The sequence below is a fragment of the Crinia signifera genome, chromosome 1 (genome assembly GCF_055691185.1).
Source record: "Crinia signifera chromosome 1, ASM5569118v1, whole genome shotgun sequence".
Classification (NCBI taxonomy): Eukaryota; Metazoa; Chordata; class Amphibia; order Anura; family Myobatrachidae; genus Crinia; species Crinia signifera.
The window spans coordinates 436,458,716-436,483,576 of NC_139217.1; the positions used below are offsets into that span (position 1 = coordinate 436,458,716).

At 44.1% G+C, this 24,861-nt stretch overlaps 1 protein-coding gene across 1 annotated transcript in view; it reads left to right on the plus strand.

Moving 5' to 3' along the window:
- The window catches only part of DEPDC1B (DEP domain containing 1B), a 32,645-nt gene that overhangs the window by 5,387 nt on the left and 2,397 nt on the right, over positions 1–24,861 (plus strand). Inside the window, exons 2-10 of the mRNA XM_083153285.1 lie at positions 4,689–4,954; positions 7,392–7,527; positions 13,389–13,516; positions 16,162–16,292; positions 18,047–18,094; positions 20,549–20,689; positions 22,509–22,675; positions 24,327–24,503; positions 24,626–24,802. Coding sequence (XP_083009411.1) covers positions 4,689–4,954; positions 7,392–7,527; positions 13,389–13,516; positions 16,162–16,292; positions 18,047–18,094; positions 20,549–20,689; positions 22,509–22,675; positions 24,327–24,503; positions 24,626–24,802 — 1,371 coding nt within the window. The remainder of the gene's footprint in view (positions 1–4,688; positions 4,955–7,391; positions 7,528–13,388; positions 13,517–16,161; positions 16,293–18,046; positions 18,095–20,548; positions 20,690–22,508; positions 22,676–24,326; positions 24,504–24,625; positions 24,803–24,861) is intronic.

Sequence of the window (24,861 nt, forward strand, 5' to 3'; positions counted from 1 at the left end):
GCAGTATTAGTTTTCTAGGTTATTTTTTTGTCATCTGGTCGGTATATCTGTCTAGAATAGTGAAAGGAACTATCTATCTATCTATCTATCTATCTATCTATCTATCTATCTATCTATCTATCTATCTATCTATACAGGCCACTGCACCCCAACCTGGGAATTGTGGGTGATTTCCTGTATATATGCTACACCGTTATCATTCCTCTATGGAATGGATCATGAAGTCCTTTATTTTTTATTTTTTATAAACCATGTTCTTTACTGGGTACTGGCGATGCGATTAGATTTTTTAATTGTACAAGCACCCTGATGGGTGCTTTCAATATTAAATGCACCCCCATTGGCAACGGCACCCCCACTATCAACGCCAACCCGAAGCGTGGCGATCGGCGGCGGTACGCATCCTCCGACCTTTTCATACCCCCACTATCTACGTCGGCGTGGAGTTGATTTTAAATAGTGTGGCGAGCGCACACAGATTACTTTACATGTATTCCGCACCCCCTCGCGGGGCTTGCCACGCTTCGGTCTCGTATTCTGCGTCGCCTCGCGGGGCTCGCCAAACTTCGGGCTCGCTGCACTCGCACACTATATAAAATCAACTCCATGCCAACGTGGATAGTGGGGGTATGAAAAGGTCAGAGGACACGAACCACCTCCCCACGCAGGCTCGGCACACTTCGGGTTGGCAATGATAGTGGGGGTGGCGTTGACAATGGGCGTGCATTTAACATTGTAGGCACCCATCAGGGTGCTTGTACAATTAAAAATCGCATTGCATGCCTTTTGCTGGCATGCAATGCTATGCGATATTTCAATGTACAAGCACTCCTGTTAATTTAACATGAATATCGCATCGCACGCCACTAAGTATGGTATGCGATGGGCGCCGTGCTAGGAAACAAGTACCCTTTACTGTAAAGCTGGCCATACACTAGTGCAATTTGTCCGCTTTTAACCTGAGTCCAACAGATCGGGCCAAGAAATTGAGTGACAAGTGGCCAAATCGCATGTGTTTGACATCCGATCCAATGTGATGTCCTGTGCGCATCGAGGTTGGAGATCGGACATGCTGCATATCTGACTATAGACTCGGACAGCCTCTTGGCAGCAGAGAATAGGAACGCTTATGATATATTGTATGCCAAAGGACTGCATACGATACATCGTATATATGATACTACTGCTCGGGAACCTCCAAGGCGGGTCAAGGGGCATTGCATACAAGACCAGTTTGAACCTGCCAGCTGCATGGTTAGTGCAAATTTCATGAAATTCTGAGACTGTTGGGTTGAAAAGTTACTTTTTTTGTGATGAGTTGGCGTAGAATGACCCTATAGTAGGTTTTTGCATTTAGAAACCACAGAAATCAACAATGGGACACTATTCTGCAGGGGTGAAAACTGCAGAGGGTCAGGTAAATATCTTGGGGGCGGGGGGGGGGGAATAGGATGAGCGACTCAAAGTGAGAGATTTGGTAAGAAATCTCCAGGTTTTTTAAAAAGCGGCAATCATTTACACTTCAAAACCAGTTTGATTTTGCAGTGTAAATGATTGCCACTTTAAAAAAAACTGGAGATTTCTTACCAAATCTCTCACTGTCTGAATCTCTCATCCTATTACATTTCAGATTATTCTGATTCACTCGGAAAGGCACAATCACTCTCTAATGGACAAAACCATGTGCACTGCAGGTGGGGCTGATGTAACATGTCCATTAGAGAGAGTGATTGTGCCTTTCCGAGTGAATCAGAATAACCCCCCCTTATGTCCAGTTATTTGTCCACATGCTATTTTCAAAGGGAAAGAAAAAAGTACTCTCCTTTGTTTGGGGGCACGCTTGTCAGGAAAAATAAATTTTGGTTATGATTGTAAGTTATAAAACGTAACTTTTAATTGGTGATTCTAAAAAAGGCTATAATATGAACAAAAAAGACACAGACAAACTACACATAACATAAATAGTGTTAAGGAACCACTTATCGGACTCAATAGAGTCCCTCCAGCGATTTATCGCTGGTATCAAGTATGTATATTGCCGCACTAATGGGCAAGTATTAGATATGTCCACAAATGTGGGTCACTTCAGTACAAAGGGTTACAGTGAAGTGAAAACACTGGTAGCGAAATGGTTAAAAAATATTAACATGTTACATCCAATAAGTTGTATGGTGTGTTTCCAGTTCACAAATGTATAAACCATGCAGAATCAGCATATAGTTTGGTGAAAAATTGGACAGAGGACACAAACTGACTATACAAAAATTAAATAAGTGGTCAGAGCCACTAGTTGTACTTCAGTTGAGTCTCTCCAGTCATTTGTCTCTGGTATCTCAAATGTATATAGCCACAGGTGTGGGTTTTGCATAGGACACTGGTAGCAAGAATAGGATGGATATGTAGTCATAGGTAACATCCAATAAATTTGTGTAGCTTATGTCCAGTTCACAAATGTGATGCCTACAATAGATTGTATGGTGTGTGTCCAAGTGACAGATGTATGGTGATATACTGAAACAGTATTAATTTGTGTGACAAATTGGACACAGGACACAAATAGGCTACAAAAATTATCTCTCAGTAGTCAAAAAAAACCCCCTAATCTGGGCATCAATTGAATCCCAACCGTGAGTGGTCTATGAAATTACAAAAATATGTGACCACAGGTTTGTGAGTCAAATTGATATATGTGTATGCCCATAAATCAGGGGGAATTATTCCAGGTCGTCTCTGGCACAGCGTACACTGATTCCCATCAATGCTTTTAGCAATGGGATTTTGGTAGCTTCTGATACCTCAGACGCACCTCCTTTTTCTCCCCCTTCCTCCCATTTCTCCTGCACCCTTTCTACTCGTGAATTATCGGATCAGTGCAAGAGGTTTTGGCAGGACCCTTCTCTGACTATCAGTTAACAGGGCACCATATACCCTTTTAAAGTGATTACTGATATTCTACTCTATACTTTAAACACAGCCAGTGGTGAGTACCGCTCACTTCCCACCAATGTATTATCAATGGGAAGCAGCAGCCTACTAACCCACTAGGCAGAAGTCGTCTCCTGTGTTGCACCATACTGTATATGACCTTTTCTCTAGCACTCTCATCTCCACCCAGAAAATTCGGCTAGACCCTGCACTGTCGGTGACAACAGGGCACCTTATTACTGGGGAAGAGACAGCAGATGCTATTTCTATATAGTTCCCAACTCTACTCCCCATTGATGGTCTGACAACACAATCCGCTCACTGTGTCAACACAGGACTAGGACTAGTCGTTTGACACAGCAGTAGTAATTGTGTGCATTCCTGTGGAGTCCCTATTTTGATACTACTCTTAATCCAATTAAAACTTCAGTATCACTTCTTGTAGGTGGCTATCACTGCATTACCCTTTTGTTTGCCTATATTTGGAGCTCTGCATCTATCACATTTAAATTTACGCCGATTGAGCGCATTATTATTTATGTATCGGTGAAGTCGACACACACTATACAATTTTTTGGATACAATTCACAAATCATCCTATCTTTGTAATCTGTGTCTTAATACTGTTTCAGTATATCACCATACATCTGTGACTTGGACACACACCATACAATCTATTGTAGGCATCACATATTTGTGAACTGGACATAAGCTACACAAATTTATTGGATGTTACCTATGACTACATATCCATCCTATTCTTGCTACCAGTGTCCTATGCAAAACCCACACCTGTGGCTATATACATTTGAGATACCAGAGACAAATGACTGGAGAGACTCAACTGAAGTACAACTAGTGGCTCTGACCACTTATTTAATTTTTGTATAGTCTGTTTGTGTCCTCTGTCCAATTTTTCACCAAACTATATGCTGATTCTGCATGGTTTATACATTTGTGAACTGGAAACACACCATACAACTTATTGGATGTAACATGTTAATATTTTTTAACCATTTCGCTACCAGTGTTTTCACTTCACTGTAACCCTTTGTACTGAAGTGACCCACATTTGTGGACATATCTAATACTTGCCCATTAGTGCGGCAATATACATACTTGATACCAGCGATAAATCGCTGGAGGGACTCTATTGAGTCCGATAAGTGGTTCCTTAACACTATTTATGTTATGTGTAGTTTGTCTGTGTCTTTTTTGTTCATATTATAGCCTTTTTTAGAATCACCAATTAAAAGTTACGTTTTATAACTTACAATCATAACCAAAATTTATTTTTCCTGACAAGCGTGCCCCCAAACAAAGGAGAGTACTTTTTTCTTTCCCTTTAAAAATTGTACACTTTCTACTCTCAGGGGTGCACCTCCACAAGAGTGATACATTCGAAAATATATCAATATATACATCTTTTGTTTATTGTGGATTCTAAAACTTACATATCATAAAAAGTTTACCATCGATAGGTGCATCTTGTGCAGAGGTTCTTCCCATACCCCCCAACCCCATCTTGAACACATGCTATTTTCACCTACAGCACCATTATCTGGAGACTGTTGGGAAACCAAACGTGATGATTTGAGTAGGTAGTGGCCATATAGGAACAGGATTTGGGCACAATGAAAATAACTTGTTATGGCAGTCATAGGGTTAAACCATGGATAAGTAATTGTCATGTCATTTAGCCTATATGTGGAGTGTTGTACATAGACAGGGAGTAACTGTTTTGTTATTCAATTGTATTTTAGTGGAATGAGACTATTGAACTGTTCCGCGCTGGAATGCCCCAGAAGCGGCATCGTGTGCACTTTAAGACCTACGACCGGTGTTTCACTGCGTCCGATGCGGCCGATTGGTTGCATGAGCTGCTCCAATGTAACCAGAACTTTGGGCCAGAAGTAACTCGCAGTCAGACAATCCAGCTCTTAAAGAAGTTTCAGAAGAACCATGTCATCGAGGACGTAAAAGGAAGATGGGGGAGAGAAGACTTTGAAGATAATAACAGTCTTTACAGGTGTGTGTTTACTGATTTACATCCATTACAAAGCCTCTCACCCTGTTTTTATTTGTTTCCTGGATGTAAGAGATTACATCCTCTGACCTATCATTTGCATACAATGCTCCTGTTTCTAAGGAGAGAAAACCAGAAAATAAAAGCAAGGAAACCATAAAGGTTGTTTTTTTTTGTTTTGTTTTTTTTTAACATACTTTTTGAATATGAATACGTTCAAGTTTGTGACAGCACTTTTGCTATTATGCTGTATTGTAAGAATTGTAACTTTGGGTATTAGCCTAAAAAGTGGGTTGCCATACACTGTGCTGGATACTAGCTGGCCTTACTATAAGGACAATTGCTTGGTTACCATGAACCACAAGGGTAACTAATTTGGTCAGCCAGCCCTTTAAACTGATGTGATCTGGGACGGTCTTGTTCTTTACTGGTATAAATTGTGCATGAGTTATAGAACCTTTCATACAAATATGGTTTTTGGTGACATGGTTTTTATTTATTATTTATTTTTTTGCAGATTTCGTTGCACTTTACAATAGTAGACAGTGATAAAACAAACTGGGTAACAGACAGACTTGGAGGTTAGAGGGCCCTGCTGCAAGCTTACAATCTATAGGGACATAGGAGGGAAACAGGCACCAGTAATCGCATAGCTTGTAGGTCCAGAAGGGAAGCTATATAATACATAAGTGCCTCAGAGGGTTATGCGTGTGGAACTTAAATATGATAGGCTTGCCTGAAGAGGTGAGTTTTCAGGGAACACTTGAAAGTTTGGAGACTAGTGGAGAGTGTTATTGTTCGTGGAAGGGCATTCCATAGGGTGGTAAACACCTTGATAAAGCTGTGAGTTAGCACAGCGAATCACGTTGGTGATCCTGGACCCCACAGTGGAGAGAAAAACTAATCCTAACTGAGAAATCGTTGACTACCTGCTTATTCTTCTGATCCTGTCCTGCAAACATCTATTGAGGCTTTGGACCATTCGGAATCCTGGACATTGGATTGTTATCCTTAAAAAAGGTACCCCGGGCTGGCTAAAAGGATTCAGTATTGAATCCCGGCGGTCGGGATCCCGGCGTTCAGAATCCCGACGCCGGAATCCCGACAGCCGAAATGCCGACAAGGGGGGGACGTGGATCGCCCCCCCTTGCGGGCTCGCTGCGCTCGCCACGCAGCGGGCCCGGTGCCTCGCTACGCTCGGCACACTAATTTATTCTCCCTCCAGGGGTGTCGTGGACACCCCAGGAGGGAGAATGTGTCGGCATTTCGGCGGTCGGCATTTCGGCGGTCAGGATTCCGGCGTCGGGATCCCGACCGCCGGGATTTTAACTGCATCCCGGCTAAAACACCTCTATTGCCAACGGGCCAACATCTAGGCATCCATTAGGAGATCCACAAATTTGCCAAAAAGTGGACTTCCTCTGAACATTCCTTGGACACAAGCTTTGATCAGTGCAGGTCAAATCAATCTACCAGTGGTGACTATCATAACACCATCTCTCCCAATAGGTCCATTTTATGTTATATACATTTCTCATGTGTTTACATATGTAATTTTAATATGTCATAAAATTTTATTTAAAGTGATGCATATACTTTATTAGTTTCTTTGAGCGCTGCTTTCTTTGTTGTTTTTTGTTTCCACTTGTTTGGGGAACTGACCATCCCCCTAAGCGGCTGTTCTTTAAGGCCACAACACATATATAGGCGCTCTAAAGATTAACCTCTGGTTAATCAGTACATATCACTAAATATGGTATTTTAAAGTTTACAGGTTTTTTTTTTTTTTTTATGGGATTTCCAGTACAGGTGACATTGACATTAGGTTTTGGATTATTAGAAAAGTGCATAACCAGTTTGTGTGATTATTATTATTTACAGTTTCTTATATAGCGCATACAAATTACGCAGCGCTTTATAGAGAATATTTGAACATTCACATCAGTCCCTGCCCCAGTGGAGCTTACAATCTATATTCCCTACCACATGTGCACGCGCACACAGACATTGTAGGGTTAATTTGTTGTTGCCCCAAGTGTGATATCACTTATTCAATGTTTTATAAAATGCACACGCTCAACAATCACCTCAAACTGGCGTTGTCGCTTTTTATTTACTTTTATGTTCTTCTGTATTAAAATGTCACTTATGTTCCAATATCTTGTACTAATAACTGCAACGTAGTGTCTATACTGTTATAGTCCATTGGTGTGTTGGTCTGTTTGTTAGGAAAACTCTCCCCTCACTCGGACATCCAACCCTTTTACAATACCCGAGGACAACCCTAATTTATAGGTTCCACCAAAAGTTATGGTGTAGTGGAGGAGGATGGCTGAACATTTTAGGACTATAAGCTGATCCTCACTGTGGTACTGCAGTTTGTAATATGTGTATGATTCCATTGTATTTTTTTTTTTTTTTTTTTTTTTTTTTAATACAGATTTCCACCAACATCACCCCTTAAACCATACCCAAGAAGACCTCCGCAAAAGGTGGATCCTCTTCCATTCCCTCGTTGGACTGAGGAAAACTCTATGACCTCCCACTCTTATGTTCCAGTGAAACCCGTCGTAATGGTGAGTGTGGTTTGCCTTTTCATATTTTCTCTTAACTAAGCAGCAAATGTGCATTATCCATACATACAACATCAATGCCTTGTGTTTTCTCTCTAACCACACCAATGCAGGGCCTGACTCAGGTTCACTCGTTAAGCAGCGGTCGCTCTCTGCTGAGTGAGCCAGTTAACGCCGCCCGGCCGAAATTACATTTCTCCATGCAGCCATGCCAAATGCCAGGACAGCATGTTATCTGTGTAGCTCTCCCAGATTGCTTGCTTTGATTCTTTGCAGTTATTCCATCCTGGATCACGGCTGTCGATTCCCTCCTGAGAGCCGTGATCCAGGCCCATTCACGTTTTTGCCCGACAGTAAATCGGCAGGCGGGATTCAATGTCCCGGCTGCTGATTGGTGAAAAGGGGGTGTGTCCGCGTAAACAGCAGTGGATTGTCGATCTGTGGCCGGGATCGCGACAATGCACGGCTGTGTTCAGCAACACGGGCCCGACAGCTTCTGAAGTCGACCTCGTTCTGCCGTGATCCCCCTTCAATGCTGTCGGTGAAGACCGCATTGAATAGGTACCCGCCGCTACATATTTAGTGATGTTCCACCATAAACACCGTCGTTTTAGTTGTAATGGTGCTTACACACAGAACGATTTGAGGGCATTTGCTAAGCGCTCTGACTTAATTTGACTAGATCGCTTAAAATATCCCCCTACATAGCTCTGTGTGTGGGGCCATAGTTATAGTGATGCCCGGCCCACGTGTCGTTACGCCCGGCAAATAATATCCAGCATGCTGGATCAGTGGCGTAAGTTCATACGAGTCACCCGGAGGCGGTATAGATAGTGGAACCCCCCGTATGCTGCCGATAGTGGGAGAGAGATCCGATGCTGTGTACAAGGACGCAGATCAGATCACTTTTGCAGTCGGAGGTGTCTGCTTGTAAAAGGCACCTCCTGCTGCATTACCATATAGAACTATCACTGCTGCTACCAAGAAGCCTCACCGATAAACACTTCAATCACATATTCTCAATATAGCTACATATATAGGGTTAGTGGCAAGTGGTGCATATCTTTACAGTAGCTATTTTATTAGTAACCTACAACTTATCCCAAGCAGCTAATGACAGAAAACATCATTTGTAGCAGAAATTACATTGGAATGTTTTCAGCAAATAGAGATTGTCAAACTGATGGCTGTCTGCAATACTTTCTCTATAGCACAAACAGCTACAAATACGCTCACTCTGACCTCCACTCGAACGGCTGGGTCAGTTCCCCCATCAATCTCCCGTCTTCCAGCAGCTACAGTGTCAGTGCGGAATGGACAGCAGGAGGGATCCGCTGCTGCTTCTGATGCTGTGGTCTCCTCTCCTGCCTGCCCTGCACTCGTAGCCTGGAGATCACCGCTTGCTGCCTCTGATGCTGTGGTCTCCTCTCCTGCCTGCCCTGCACTCGCAGCCTGGAGATCACCGCTTGCTGCCTCTGATGCTGTGGTCTCCTCTCCTGCCTGCCCTGCACTCGTAGCCTGGAGATCACCGCTTGCTGCCTCTGATGCTGTGGTCTCCTCTCCTGCCTGCCCTGCATTCGTGGGCGGGAGATCGCTGCTTACTGCCTCTGCTGTGCAGCTATGCTGCCTGCGGTGCGTAGGACTCGCAGTCTGCCATTCACACATGGCTGAGGATTCCGGCGGATTAAGTGGGCAGCGGGACACATACTGGCTTGACGGGAGATGCAGAATGCGGGAGCATTGTCAAGTATGGGTCAGCGGCCGGGGTTTCTTCCTGCGGCTGGGTAGTCTTGCTTGTGCCAGCAGCTGCTCTCTGTGCCCCTCCGTGATGGCTAACGCCCGGCGGCAAATGTCTCCATTGCCTCCGGGAGTTACGCCACTGTGCTGGAATAATTAAGTTTTGATTGCTGGTCAGGGCAAGTATTCTCACCAGAGACAGATCGCTCAGCAAAATCTCCCCATGGGCCAGATGCACGGAGGTTCAAAAGTGATAAAATGGAGTTTGATAAACAACCAACCAATCAGCTCCTGCCTGACATTTTTCAGACAGTCTGTGACATGAGTGGTATGAGCTGATTGGCTGGCTGTTTATCACTCTCCACTGTATCACTTTTGAAGCTTAGTGCATCTAGTCCCATGTATAGGCCTCATAAGTTTCCAGTTTTTAGTACATATGTATAGTACACGACATACACCACATAGTAATATATCATACTAATATCTCTATCACTGTTAACAACACCATCATCTCCCCCGTTCCCCAACTCTGCTGCCTGGGTGTCACTCTTGACTCCTCCCTCTCCTTTGCACCCCACATCCAAGCCCTGGCCCATTCTTGCCGGTTCCAGTTACGCAACATTGCTCGCATCAGGCCCTTTCTCTCACAGAGTGCAACTAAGCTGATCATCCACTCATTGGTCATCTCACGGCTCGACTACTGCAATGTTCTCCTCACCGGCCTCGCTCATTCCCAACTGGCTCCTCTCCAATCTGTCCTTAATGCTGCAGCCAGGCTTATCTTCCTCTCCCGCCGCTCTAATTCTGCAACTCCCCTTCAACAAAATCTGCACTGGCTTCCATTCCCCTACAGAATCCTCTTCAAACACCTCACACTCACATACAGGGCCATCTCTAATTCCATTGCTCCATATATCTCTAACCTCATCTCAATTCATACACCCTCCCGCCCTCTACGGTCGGCTGACGACTGTCGTCTCTCCTCCACCCTGATCACTGCTTCCCATGCTAGAGTACAGGACTTTGCCCGTGCTGCACCCCTTCAGTGGAACGCACTCCCTCGCTCCATTAGACTCTCCCCGACCTTCCAAAGCTTCAAACGTGCACTGAAAACTCACCTATTCATCAAAGCATACCCTTCCACTGCATAAACCAGCTGGTTCTCCGACCCCTTGCCTGTTTACATCCTGCTATCTAACCACCACCCACTCGCGTGCACCTCTTGTAATCTGTCTGTCTCCCCTTCCTGCGTGCACCTCTTGTAATCTGTCTGTCTCCCCTTCCTACTAGATTGTAAGCTCCTCCGAGCAGGGCCCTCTTCCCTCCTGTTGTCAAAGCCCTCTTCTCTTCACATTTCACTCACAGCTCTTCTATACTCCAACACTCAGTGACCATCTTCGTCTGCATACTCATCTCCATCATTGGCATCTAGCCTCTAGTTGTATGTTGATTGAGTCCTCACTACTTATATCCAAGCTGTAATGTGTATTGAACTGTGGCGCTCTTTATTTGTACTGTATTTTTGTTATTTATTTAATGTTATGCCAAGCTTTGTCTCCCTGTATTGTTCCTTTGTACGGCGCTGCGAAACACTTGTGGCGCCTTATAAATAAAATTATAATAATAGTAACTTCCACAACAAATCCATATTTATATACCGGCTGTATTAAACACACTACATATGAAGTTAGTAATGAGCCTCTCACTTAGGATGTGCATCTTGATGTAATATCAATGTCCTGTAAAATGAAATTACACTTCCGGACAATCTAATAAAATGTGCAAGATTTCAGCAATCTGACTTCCTGCATCTGCTGTATAATATGCCCTCTGCAGAGACAACCATTTGCCATATTACTCTGGCCTTGAATCTAGCACAACCCTTTTTTGTGTGTCGCATTTCAAGTGTGATCTAAGTTGACACCTGCTGCACTTCCATGTTCATGGCTCCTGCGACATTATGTTAATCAATTCCCAGGAGAAATAAGGGGGGAAATGTTAATCGGACTTGTTTCCTCTCATCCTGTGTATCCAGCTCTTCACTTGTCAAGCACAACAGAGACTGCTGCGCGCTGACATGACTTGTGTGCTTCACATGCTCATCAGCTGTTTCTGCAGATTTACTGACTGAATGCTGATGGGCTAATGATTTATGCAGCAATGATAAAATTCCTGGAAATCCACATTTAGAAGTCAGGGATGTTGGTGCAACGCAAAACACAACTTCTCCGATTTAAAGGAAGAGGATAAATTATACTATCATAGGAAAGCAAAATAATCCGGGCTGATGCTGGGTGCACACTAGCCGATTCCTGCAGCTGCGTATGCGCATGACCAGTACCAAACCATCCCTCCCATGTGCCAACACGCAGGGTTGCGTATGGATTAGAATCAGGGGTACTTGTGTAGTTTCACGGCACCACCGCGCGCACAGTGAAACTTTGAAACTTGTCAGTCTGCCAGATTACTGTGCGCGTGCCGCTCTAGCTGTTCTCAGCGCAGCGTGTGGCTGCTTTCCTTATGTAAGCTACGTTATCAGCATAGCGCTGGGCAGCAGCAGTGCACCCAGCGCTGACAGGTCACTGTGGTACTTGTAGTTCCACAGTGAAATAGGCAGTCCTGCGCACCGCTGACAACCCGGCAATTTAGACGCTAAAGCGTCTAAATCCAGACTCCTGCGCACCGCTGACAACCCGCCAATTTAGACGCTAAAGTGTCTAAATCCAGACTCGCTGAACTGGACACCCCGGCAATTTAGACGTCTAGATTTAGACGTCTAAATCCAGACTCCCTGCAAACCGCTGAGATGGGGGCATCTAAATTTAGACGGTAAAGCGTCTAAATTTAGTAGGGTCTAGGGGTACACTATTAAACCTGTTCACAATGACACTAGTCAACGTAACAGCTGTCGACCTTGTTAATTCCACTATCTACGCCAACCCGAAGCGTGGAGAGCGCAGCGAGCCCGCGAGGGGCGGCGGTACGCGTCCTACGACCTTTTCATACCCCCACTATCCACGTCGGCGTGGAGTTGATTTTATAAAGTGTGGTGAGCCCGAAGCGTGGCGAGCGGACGCGGATACCTTTACAGGTATCCGCGTCCCCTCGCAGGCTTCACAGGTATCCGCATCCCCTCGCCACGCTTCGAGCTCGGTGGCCCGCTGCGCTTGCCACACTTTATAAAATCAACTCCACGCCGACGTGGATAGTAGGGGTATGAAAAGGTCGTAGGACGCGTACCGCCACCCCTCGCGGGCTCGCTGCGCTCGCCACGCTTCGGGTTGGTGTGAATAGTGGAATTAACAAGGTCGACAGCTGTTACGTCGACTAGTGTCATTGTGAACCGGTTTAATAGTGTACCCCTAGACCCTACTAAATTTAGACGCTTTACCGTCTAAATTTAGATGCCCCCATCTTAGCGGTTTGCAGGGAGTCTGGATTTAGACGTCTAAATCTAGACTTCTAAATAGCCGGGTTGTCAGCGGTGCGCAGGACTGCCTATTTTACTGTGGAACTACAATTACCACAGTGCACCCAGCGCTATGCTGATAACGTAGATTACATAAGGAAAGCAGCCAGGCGCTGCGCTGAGAACAGCTAGAGCGGCACGCGCACAGTAAACACAGAGTCTGGCAGACTGCCAAGTTTCAAAGTTTCACTGCGCGCGGTGGCGCCGTGAAACTACACAAGTACCGAATCAGGCCCTTTGGGGGTTATTCTGGTTCACTCGCAAAGGCACAATCACTCTAATGGAGAAAATCATATGCACTGCAGGTGGGGCTGATGTAACATGTGCAGAGAGAGTTAGATTTGGGTGGGGGGTGTACTTCAAACTGATATCTATATTGCAGTGTAAAAATAAAGCAGCCAGTATTTACCCTGCACGGAAACCAAATAACTCACCCAAATCTAACTCTCTGTGCACATGTTACATCAGCCCCACCAGATTCTGAAAATTTTATAATGTGTTTCAATTTAACACTGTGGTGATTGACTTTGGTGGCTATTTGCCACTATTGTCACCTGAATAAATGTAATGTTTGAGGGCTGTTTTCCCAGTTACAATTCATTGAAGAGTTTTGATACCTATATGGCAATACAATTTGTTTGTTTATTTCTATTCTTAGAACTCAGAAATGTGGTACAAACGTCACAGCATTGCCATAGGTGAGGTGCCGCTCTGTCGCTTGGTGTATCGCAGAGAGCTAACCACGGCTAATATGGAAGATATGTGGAAAAATAGGACCTTGGCATAGTAAGTGAGCTGTGATATAGCGTTTTGCGAATATATGGTCTAATTCACACTTGATCGTTCATGGGAGAATTTAGCTGCCGTCCAGACAGAGAAAACGTCTCTTGTTAAATTTTGACAGAATTGCTAATAGTTATCAATTCGCAAATCCATAAGCAATTCTCGAACCATCAAACAGAAATTGTCATCTGTGCAATTGTAAGTACAGTAGGTCTGAGTCTTACACCTCAGGGTGAAAGTGGTCATCGCTAATGTCTCGGACCCTCCTCAAAAACGCCTGGACACACCAGTGGTTTTTCCAACCACTCACAGAAAACGTCAAGTTATCAGCCCCAAACAGCATCCTGACAGTCAAACTGCGGCCACATTACAATCCACAAACCTTGTCATCCGCTATTTCACCTCATGCATGCGCTATGTATTTGATCGGTATGTGCATTTGCTCGATTTCCAAATTCTCACACTAGCAATCAAGTCTGAATTAGGCCCATAGATCTATGTTTCATTTGTAAAGGATTTTTATTATAGAAGTACAACCATTTTAATTGCGGGCAGGTATCTTGTCATTTTTGCGAATCAGGTGGGCTGAATGATTTTTTTTTTCCAAGTGTGCTGGGTTGATTACCTTTAATAGTGTAATGTGCACATACGCCATATTGGTTCCTACAGGGAGGTTTCATTTCCTAGCTAAGATGGCCACTAAACCTAGTATGCACATGCCCAGCGCATGCTAGGTTCAGTGGCCATCTTTGTTGTGTAAATAGATGTTTACATGACTGTTCTTACTTTTTTGCAATAGAAATCTATGTTGTCTCTTCTGAAAGCCAGCTTTGATATCCCTAAATAAATGATTGCATTGTCTACATGTCCAATTAAGTGGATGCCGCAAGACCTGAAAAAATGTGCTGGTAAAATCACAGCTTGGTCACACCCTGTTGTTCTCAATATGCATAATGACTGGTCGTATTCAATGCTACAAAATGAATAGGACACTAGTCAATCTTTAAATCGGCAGAAAAAACTTTTGTTGTGGTTGATTATTTAACACGCGTCAGGAACAGTAAAATCAAATCCCTATTATATTCTGATGCAATCATTGCTATGTTATGATGGACTGCTTCAAAATGTAAATGCCTGCAGAAAGTAATGCAGTATTGCCCATTGTCTGGCTGTATAACTTGCATGAAGGTGGGTGTGAAAATGGCAGTTCCATGAGCTATGAAAACCATAACAGAAGTACCAAATATACTTGAGTATAAGTCGACCCGAAGATAAGCCGAGGCACCTAATTTTACCACAAATAGCTGGGAAAATGTGTTGACTCTAGTATAAGCCTACGGTGGGAAATGCACAGGGTCTAGGGGCACACTGAGACACACTGTACAGGGTCTAGGGGCACACTGACTGACTCACACACACACACACACACACTGTACAGGGTCTAGGGGCACACTGACTGACACACACACACACACACACACACACACACACACTGTACAGGGTATAGGGGCACACTGACATAAACATACTTATTGTAAAGGCACATTGACCAGACCAGAGGCCTGACACCCCTCTCCTCCCTCTGAACAGGAACCGTACCTGCTGCTCTGCCCTGTGGTGCTCCTGGACGAGCGCGGTGTCTCTGGCAGGCAGGGGTTAAAGTCTCCGGTGCACAGGGTGGGAGCGCTGCGTCTCTGGTGGGCAGTGTCTCCAGCGCCTAGGGGGAGAGAAGCCGTAGCTTCATGGGCGGATGGGGATGGAGGAGAGGAAGCTTCTGCCGTACTGGGTCCCCTCCTCCCGCATCACCGAGTCTCTTGCAGCGCACCGGTCCCCTCCACAGCACAGAAAACTACAGTTACCGTAAACACCGGCGTATAAGCCGAGGGGGTGTTTTATTTTCAGCATAAAAAATGTGCTGAAAAAGTCGGCTTATAAATAGCCCACAGTGAAATGTGGATTATTTTCTATACTTTAGTATCATTTGTAGTTGGTTGCTATAGGCAACACCACATTTTCTACACCATTGCCTAAGGCACTATATTAACAAAAAAATGAGCCGTTCAGGAAGTTCCTGTGTGGCCACTGACATATCTTACAAACCTTGTGGACTGTGCAATCTTCAGGGGACTTGTCTGGTGCCAAGAGAAATGTCTCCATAGCCTTACCATACTTACTAGCACTTACCTCAAGCCTGTATTTCACCTGCTTTTCATCATGTGTATAATTCACGAGTGTCCTGATTTAAAGGGATAGTATGGTAAGCCGTTCTATGCATATTGCTAACGCAGTGGTTCTCAAACTGGGTCCTACACAGTTCATGCTTTCCAGGTCACCCGACAGGTGCACTCCCTACTGACTTACACATTTAAAAAGATACACAGATGGAGCTAATTATTTCACTTGTGATTCTGTGAGGAGGCCTGTAAAACATGCACCGTGTGGGGTCCTGAGGACCAACTTTGAAAACCTGTGTGCTAATGGATAGGTCCATTTCATTATTGGACTCCCAATAATAGAAAATAGGTAATTGTACATTTTACTATTCACCGCCGTATTGTTTTGCTTTTATCAATGAAATCACATTGATTCCGACAAGACTGTGCTGCGGAATTATCATTGGCTCCATTCTGACTCTTCTTGTCGTACAGTTTACAGAAGATTGTCGGCCTTGATTCTCTGGATGACGTGATGGATGTAAAGTGGGCGAATGGGAAGCATATAATGCACAATGTGTACAAACTCACCAAGCATGACATAGTGGTGATGGACGACCGATCACGTGAGTTTCTTTCTGCACTATGATGGCAGTGTGTGGTGCTCATTTTATGGATGGAATTTTTACCTGTTTAGCTCTCCAAATTCCACTGTTTTAGTTATCAGTCAATTATTAAAATACCGTGCATATCTAATGCTGGCCGTAGACTGCAATAAAATTCCCCGTCGGACAGACAGACCTGTAATCTCACATTGCCAACTTGCCATACACTGATAGATCATTGGTTTCTCCGGTGTTGAAATTGGACACAGCTGCGATTTCTCACCGATTCTCAATTGTGAAAAATATGTCTACTTGTCCTCCATGCGATGGACTGAGCATATCCTGCGATGCCATCGTGGCATATCTGAGCAATGCTCAGCTGCGTTGGTGGTACTAATCACGCCACCACCGACGCACCATCATTAGCAAGATTGGCTCCATGAGCAGCCCTTGCCTGTGGCACAGCCTCCCTTGTAACTCCAAAATATGGCCGCTGTGGTGCTGCAAAAGAGCTCACAGCCTCATGCTGAAACACACCCATGGCACACCCAAGAAGGCCCCTATTTTTGTCTCCACCTGAAATGCCCCTGGATCACAGCTCATAGCAATGTTGTTCTTAAATGCATTCGCTATCGCACACATTGGTTTACACTCGTGCAGGAAGGGTTTCCTAGACTATTCACGTGTGCGCAGTAGCAAATAATCACTCAGATGTGCAAACACAGGCGCTGCGTCCAACTCTGAATCAGGCCCTCTCTCTGATGGGGAGTATATCCACCATACGACTTGAGCACCAATAATCTCACGGTTCTTAGTGTTACAACTGTAAGGATTCCTTTTTCAGCGGTATTAAAACTATATCTATCACTGTATGTGCAATATTCTAATTTCTGCCGAATGTTTCAACTGGTGAAGACTAATATTTGATGTGCATTGATCTGTCCTCACCCCATGCGGCATTAATGATGACATCCAGCTCGCCTGTCTCTTCCTACTACACCCTGCTGTGATTGGTTAGGACAGGGATGGGGAACTTTCCACCCTCCAGCTGTTGTGGAACTACACATCCCAGCATGCCTTGTTACAACTTTACTAGGTGACCATGCTACAACTGTTGCAGTGCATGCTGGGATGTGTAGTTCCACAACAGCTGGAGGGCCGAAGGTTACCCATCCCTGGTTTAGGACAATGGTTACTGGGAGACCTAGGCTTCACTGTGCGTGTATAACTAGGTCACTCAGATTTGCTGATAAGAATGGTCAGCATACAGTATGTCGACACAAGCAAAATGACGACGTGGACACAGTAAAAGGTTGATACGAGTTTATCATGTTTTTTGGGTGACATGGACACCGTATAAGTGTACCACGCCCCCTCGCCTGGCTCGCGGTGCTTTGGCCACTGTTATACCCCCCAATGTCCACTGGAATGGTTAAGTATGAACAAGTCAGTTAAAAAATAATATTAATGAAAACTTGTATGAACTTTTTCCTGTGTCGACCATGTTCGTGTTGACATTTTGCTTGTATTGACCTGTCAATGGGTGTCAACCTTCTCACTCTCAACTGTTAATGGTCAACCAAGTAATTGTGGATCTATACACTGCTGACTGAAAAATTTGTTGATTTTTCCCAAAACAATGCATGAAGCCCGTATGGAATGTGGGGAACTTTGCAACAGATTTCAAGGATGTGTGTCACTCTCTCCTTCCTTTATTTTTTATTATGTGCACTGTGCTCTTACTAATGTACTCTATATGTTCTATATTTGTATAGGAGAACTCCCACACTGGCTGCTGTCGGCAATGAAATGTCTAGCAAACTGTAAGTGTTCTCTTCTGTACAGTCAGTGATTTTCACCTTTTATGACCAATATGTACACCTGACTAGTTTATAGGTCAAGAACAAATCCTTCTGCAATTAGGTTAACCGCTCCCTTTGGGGCCTCTGGATAATTTTTATTATCCATACCTTTCCTCATTTTTTATGGTATCTATAAAGGGTGCCAGCATTTGCGACAGTCTTGTGAGCAAATATTGCACCTGAACAGAGTAAAAACCTAAACAGATGTTATGAAGATTCCCTTCGCTGCCCACAGAGTGCGCTCTGTGTGACGCTGCGCCTGTACAAGGATTATGGGTGGTTTATTCCAGGATGTGGGCCAGGCCTGCAAGCAATATTGGCACTACGGTAATTGCCAATGTTTTGTCTATTTTTTTTCTTAATTTTAAAGGAAACGTTATTAGAAGGAAAATTATTAGTATAGAGCTCCCACATGTACCAGTGTCCCGTGGTTTCCAATACAGATCTTTAACCTAGAATACGGAAATTTTGCAAACCATAGTAAGACTCTATTCTGTAACCGCAAGATGTAGGGACTTCTATGGTCTTTGCAAACCACTTATTACAAAGTGGTTCATTAACTCTTTCAGTGCCAAGATCTCTGTGAGAGATGTGCAAAATATCCACCAAAAATTCCAGCTTCGCTCACCATTGTTACATAAATTCAAATAAAAAATGTGGTGTAAAAAAAAAACATTTATATTTGATTTATAAGGTAAACTTTAAAGGTCATTATGATAAATAAAAATGTTTGCTTGCCAGTTTTCACACCTATTTTGACACATTCACTTGGCACTCAAAGGGTTAACTGTCAACATATCCAGTTAATAAGGGCCCTACATTTGCCACACAGCATTCACCTTTTCCCCCAAAAAATAGGAACTGCTACTTCTGACTAAAATAATTTTGACGGTGCTGCTCCTCACTGTATGTTTACCCCATTTTATTACCATCTGTTAGGAGACTCCTACTAAGTAATTCGCATCCAAGCAAATGAAGCATTAGCATGGATGCTATGCTTCATTTTAATGCTGAATCCTGTGGGTAATGAAGTCCAGTTGTTGGATGTAACAGAGTGGTCACCAGTGGTTTTGGGCCGAGTCTTGGATGTTGGATGTTTTCTCGCCACCTCAAACTCAATATTTCCAAAATGGAATTACTTATATTCCCGCCAACTAAAAACAGTTACCATCCTGATATCTCCGTAACTGTTGACAACTCGACAATCTACCCTACCCCACAAGCTCGTTGCCTAGGGGTCATCCTTGACTCTAAACTGTCCTTTCTTCCCCACATTTAATCTGTCTCCAAATCATGTTACATGCATCTAAAAAACATATCCAAAATACGACCGTATCTCACACAAGATGCTACTAAATCTCTTATCCATGCACTCATTATATCCCGCATTGATTATCGCAATAGTCTCCTAACTGGTCTTCCCAAGAACAGACTCTCACCACTGCAATACATTTTAAATGCTGCTGCGAGGCTGATCTTCCTTGCAAGACGCTCATCGTCTGCTGATCCGTTCTGCCGGTCCCTCCATTGGTTGCCTGAATCTTACCGTATTCAATATAAAACACTTCTACTCACATATAAAGCTATTAACCATACTGCACCAGCATATATCTCTGCACTTATCACAAAATATCTCCCATCTCGACCACTCCGCTCTGCTCAAGATCTGCATCGCTCTTCTGCACGGATCACTAGCTCCCATTCATTATTACAGGACTTTCATTGGGCTGCTCCCATCCTACGGAATGCCCTTCCACGCACAATAAAGCCCCGTACACCCGGGTCAGATATATTGCTCAGTTTCTCCTTTTCATCAGCGACCAGAGATGAAAGGGAACCTCTGCCGGCGGTGCCGCAGAGGTAATCAGCTGGTCGCAGGAGCAAGCTCCTGCAACCAGCGATTTAGAATGGAGCTGAAAACGGGAGCGCGCACCCGGCAATTTATCGCCGGGGCACACTCCCATCACTGGCAATATGGTCGCCAGCGACCATATTTCCAGCGATTTCAGCCCCGATCGCCCCCGTGTGTACACTGCTTAAGACTCTACTAGCCTCCAAACTTTCAAGTGTTCCCTGAAAACTCACCTCTTCAGGCAAGCCTATCATATTTAAGTTCCACACACATAACCCTCTGTGTCACTTATGTATTATATAGCTTCCCTTCTGGGCTTGTAACTTGGTGGGACTGCTATGCTATTACTGGTGCCTGTCCTTGTGTTTCCCTCCTATGTCCCTATAGAGTGTAAGTTTGCAGCAGGGCCCTCCTACCTCCAAGTCTGTCTGTTGTTACCCAGTTTGTTTTATTTCTGTTTAAAACTGTAAAGTGCAAAGGAACCTGCTGCGCTATATAAGAAACTGTAAATAAATAATATTCTGCAGAAAGTGAAATCAAATATTTTTTTCTATTTTGTTTAGGGCCAAATTGCTCCGACGTGAAGCAGCCAATGTATTCGAGGTTTGAGAGGGACGTGTTTAAAACCATCGTTGATTATTACAGTTATCTTCATGAGCCGCTCCTGACATTTGAACTCTTTGATGTTTTTGTGAATATACTCGGTAAGTGAATGACTGAACATGCATTGCCAAAACTTTGAAAAAAAAAAAAATGAAAAAAAATGTCATGATGGAAATTCAATAGCGTTTTGATCGGTGATCCAAAACGACTCATTTATTTATTTTGCCAATTGAAAGCCGTTCCATAACTTTATCACGCTTGTCACATCCAAATGCAGCCGGTTTAGAACTAAAGTTACTGTTCATTGTAGCACCCTGCATCTTTGAAAGCCTGTGCGGTTCCTCTTCCCTGCCTGCCTGGGGGCTCTCTCTCTTTTCTCTCTCTTCTCTCTCTCTCTCTCTCTCTCCCCCCCCCCCCCCCCCCCCCCCTCATATATTGGAAGTCAACCAAAAATGACCTCCAATCACAGCTGCCCGTGGCCGATATAATTAACTATATCAGCATTAGCCGGGTGGGCTGGTATCTATCGGGCTCACGCTACAACAAATGTTTGTTCATGTGTGTCAGTGGATTGCTGGTGCATGGCAGGACCTGCCTAAACATCCCTAACCCTGCCTGGAAGCAGAAATGGTCCTGTAGACCATATGGTGCCCACTGTGTTCCCCCACCTTTGACCTGCGATGAGCTGCTCCTGTGTCGTGTACATGCGATTATACAATATGGACTAACAATTCCTTTTTTCAATCATCATGACTTGCCAAGCTTCACTCCCAAATCTTTCATTCCCTGGGAGTGTGGGCAACATCTGTAGCTCAGCAGGACACAAAGCTGAGCAATGGGGCATAAAGCATCAGGCTGCAGGTAAATGCTTGGCAGTCTGGGCAAAGCGCATTGGCCCATTGCTTAGCTCATTGTAACCAGCTTCACATTAGTACATTGTATTCATCTCATTTACCTACTGTTGTAAAAGGCGGTGTCTGCAAAGTGAAAGATCCCCAAACTTTCTCATCTTTTTAATCAGCCCCTATGGGCTTGATGGACTAGCAATTATTTGTATACAGAAGTCCTGCTTACAAAGATCCAGAGCCAGGCTGCTGTATGCATATACAATAAAACCGGTGGAAACCATTCTTTATTAAGGCCGAACGACCGTGACTTCAGCCTGCAGATGTCAAGTTTTGACTTTACTTTAATAAGAGGATGCCCATCACATGACTGGTATTAGTCACTGGGTAGACAGACCCTAGGTCAACCACTAATGGTGGACAATGACTAGTGCAGCGATCCATGCAGCACTTATACGATGTCCATGTCGACAGACACAAAAACTGTGCAGAACTCCATGTTGACCATATTCATGTCAACCATCCGTGTCGACCTTTTGTCAACGTCGATGAGGAGACATGTACAACATAGGCAGAATGGACATGAACATCAGACTGTGTGCAACAGGCATTTAGCGTAAGACTTGACCAAGATGAGTGGGAAAGTCTGCGCCTGGGCTAGGGTATAAGACAGATGTAACAAGACATTGGTTCCCCCAGCTCACTGAATAGTATTAGTAACCAATCTTGAACACTACATGATAATAGAATTCAGAGATATTGGTTACATATACCAATGTCTTGTTACTTACCCAGTATTAACCCCTCCCTTGCATGCACCTGAAAAGTGAACTAATTTGAGCATCTACCACTATCTGTATGTATAAGACAGATGTGTCACAAATAACAGTAAAGAAGCGTTAGCTGTGTTTCCATTTCGTTCTTTCAATACATCCGCAACTGTGCCCAAAGACATGCCAAGATCTGCGATCTTTATAACTGATCTATTTTGTTACCAGGTGGATTAATGCGACACGGTCCATCCGTAGTACAGAATCCTATTCACTCTGATTCTTTGTCATTTATGCTGTCACAGGTCTTCTGCAAAAGAGGCTCGTAGCAATTGAAGCTCTTCAAGTTTGCTGTCTGCTGCTGCCACCGGAAAATCGCAGGAAACTGCAGCTCCTAATGAGGATGATGGCCAGGATAAGCCTGAACGGGGAAATGCCACCGCTGTGTGATACCACTGGGAACCGAGCACTGGTATGTTATTAAAGACACGGGATAATTGGACTTCCTTGACTGCTGTGCTCAGCACTACAGGTGTCACCTCTCACAAGCGACAGTTTTATCTGTCTAACAAAAGATTTACTTGTTCTCGCTATCTTTTTATTCCTGAGCATGTATTCTTTTTTTTTTTTTTTTTTTATTATTAATGAATGCAGCTAAATTTATAGGCCTGCCTACACTTTGCCGTCCTATATCGTTCATTTGTAACTGAGCTGCAATAACACAGACTGGAAGATGAGGCTTTATGTATTCCTGGGCATGAAAGGTTATTATACCTGTGATCTGTTCTATACTGGCGACTATTATGTATTCAGGCTCAATGTGTCACAATCGGGGTCCATTCATGTGACTTCTCATTTGTTGAGTAATTCAATGGTGTGGTATAACTGGTCGAAACCAGAAGATCAGCAGTAAGTATGTCGATAAGGTCATTTGATAATCAGCGTCTGTCAACTGCATTTACATCAACAAGCTGTCGACAGATGTTTGTGGCTTGTTTTAAAAATGTCCTGTTGATATTCAATGTTGGCCTTTTGACTGTTGACCTTTTAGAGGGATATTCAATTGCCGGCGACCATCTCCCCACGGGGGAGATGGTCGCCGGGCCCTATTCAATGCTGTTTTCCCTGACAGCATTGAGCGGGGTTTTATTCGGCAGAACGAGCCCGACTTCACAAGCTGTTGGCTCGTTCTGCCAGGAAGTGACGAGCTGCCGGCTGCAGCTCGGCTCTTCCCTGCCGCAACTCGCGGCCACGCCCCCTTCTCGCTCCTCGGCAGGCGGGACATTGAATCCCGCCTGCATGTTCTCGGTCGAGCTGACCGAGAACGGGACAGTGTCACGGCGGTCGAGCAAGCTCGACCGCCGTGACCTACACATTGAATACCCCCCTTAGTACTGTCAACCTAACTGCATGTGTATATATAGATGTGGTCGACCTAACGAACATCTGACTGTTGATCTAGTTTAATGAAGACCCAGATACCTCCAGGTACCATCCACAACTGCTGATGAGCCAGTAGTGGTCTCGTACAAATCTAGGCAGAACAAGTTGTTTCTGCTTTGTTATCAGAGAGGGTTAAATAATGTAATTGATTTCCTAGTGTGAGAAATTTTCTCTTATTTATTGAGGGGTTGGGGATAGGTGGCATAGGCTTAAAAGCAGATGTATTAGTGCTGCAGGGTTTTTACAACTGGGGTAAAAACTGTTTATTTCCAGCACTGAGGACCTCATTTGATTGTAAGTTTGGAAAGATGGATTTGCAGCCTAGTAACAATCGCTGAAGGGCATTTGCACTGGTGGGTGTATTGGGCCCAGAAAGTCTCTGAATTTTGAGTGGAAGTTTCTTCTAAGCTGAGATGCGGTAATTAGACAGCAGGAGAACAGCGCCATCTACTGGCAAAGCTTGCAGAAAAATAATCCTGGCACAGTTTACAATAAAGCAGCTAATAGAAACTGGTTTATGCTTGTTTATCTGATGGAGATCTCCGAAACGTTTTTTTTTTTTTTTTTATGGTCTGGTCACATTTGGATTTCTGTCGTGTCTCTCTTGAATCTTTGTTGTGATGCTTGGATCTGCATAGCACAATGTAGTTATATCGCTGTGATTTTGTCTTTTTTCCCAGATGGTACAGACCTTTTCACGCTGCATCCTCCGCTCTAAAGAGGAGATGGACCTGGGGGAGCTTCTGTCCACAAAACTGGTGACTTTCATGATGGATAATTATCAGGACATTATGACTGTGCCACGGTCTATGAAAAAGTCAGTGGAAGACTACATAGCACACCAGAGAAGGGTCCAGGTATTACATTATGTAGATCTGTAGAAAGTGTAATATATTTAGCATTTCTCATTAATGTATGCTTTTCTTTTAAAGTTTTATAAAGTCAGAATTTAAAGCTGTTTCTTCTACGGTTGTATCAGATAAAGTATCCGGGAGCGGACATGGACACCACGCTCCAGCCAACCTTCATCCAGCCCCAGGATAGACTGGAGTATCAGAAGCTGAGCAAACCTCAGGATCCCGTGAAGGTTGCGTTGGAGGATATTATAAATAACCAACAGATGTCGTCCAAGGAGAAGAAGAAGAAATTAAAGCAGGTTATAATCACTATATTCTTCCATATGTCTATGTAGAAATGAGGATGCTTTTAGACTGC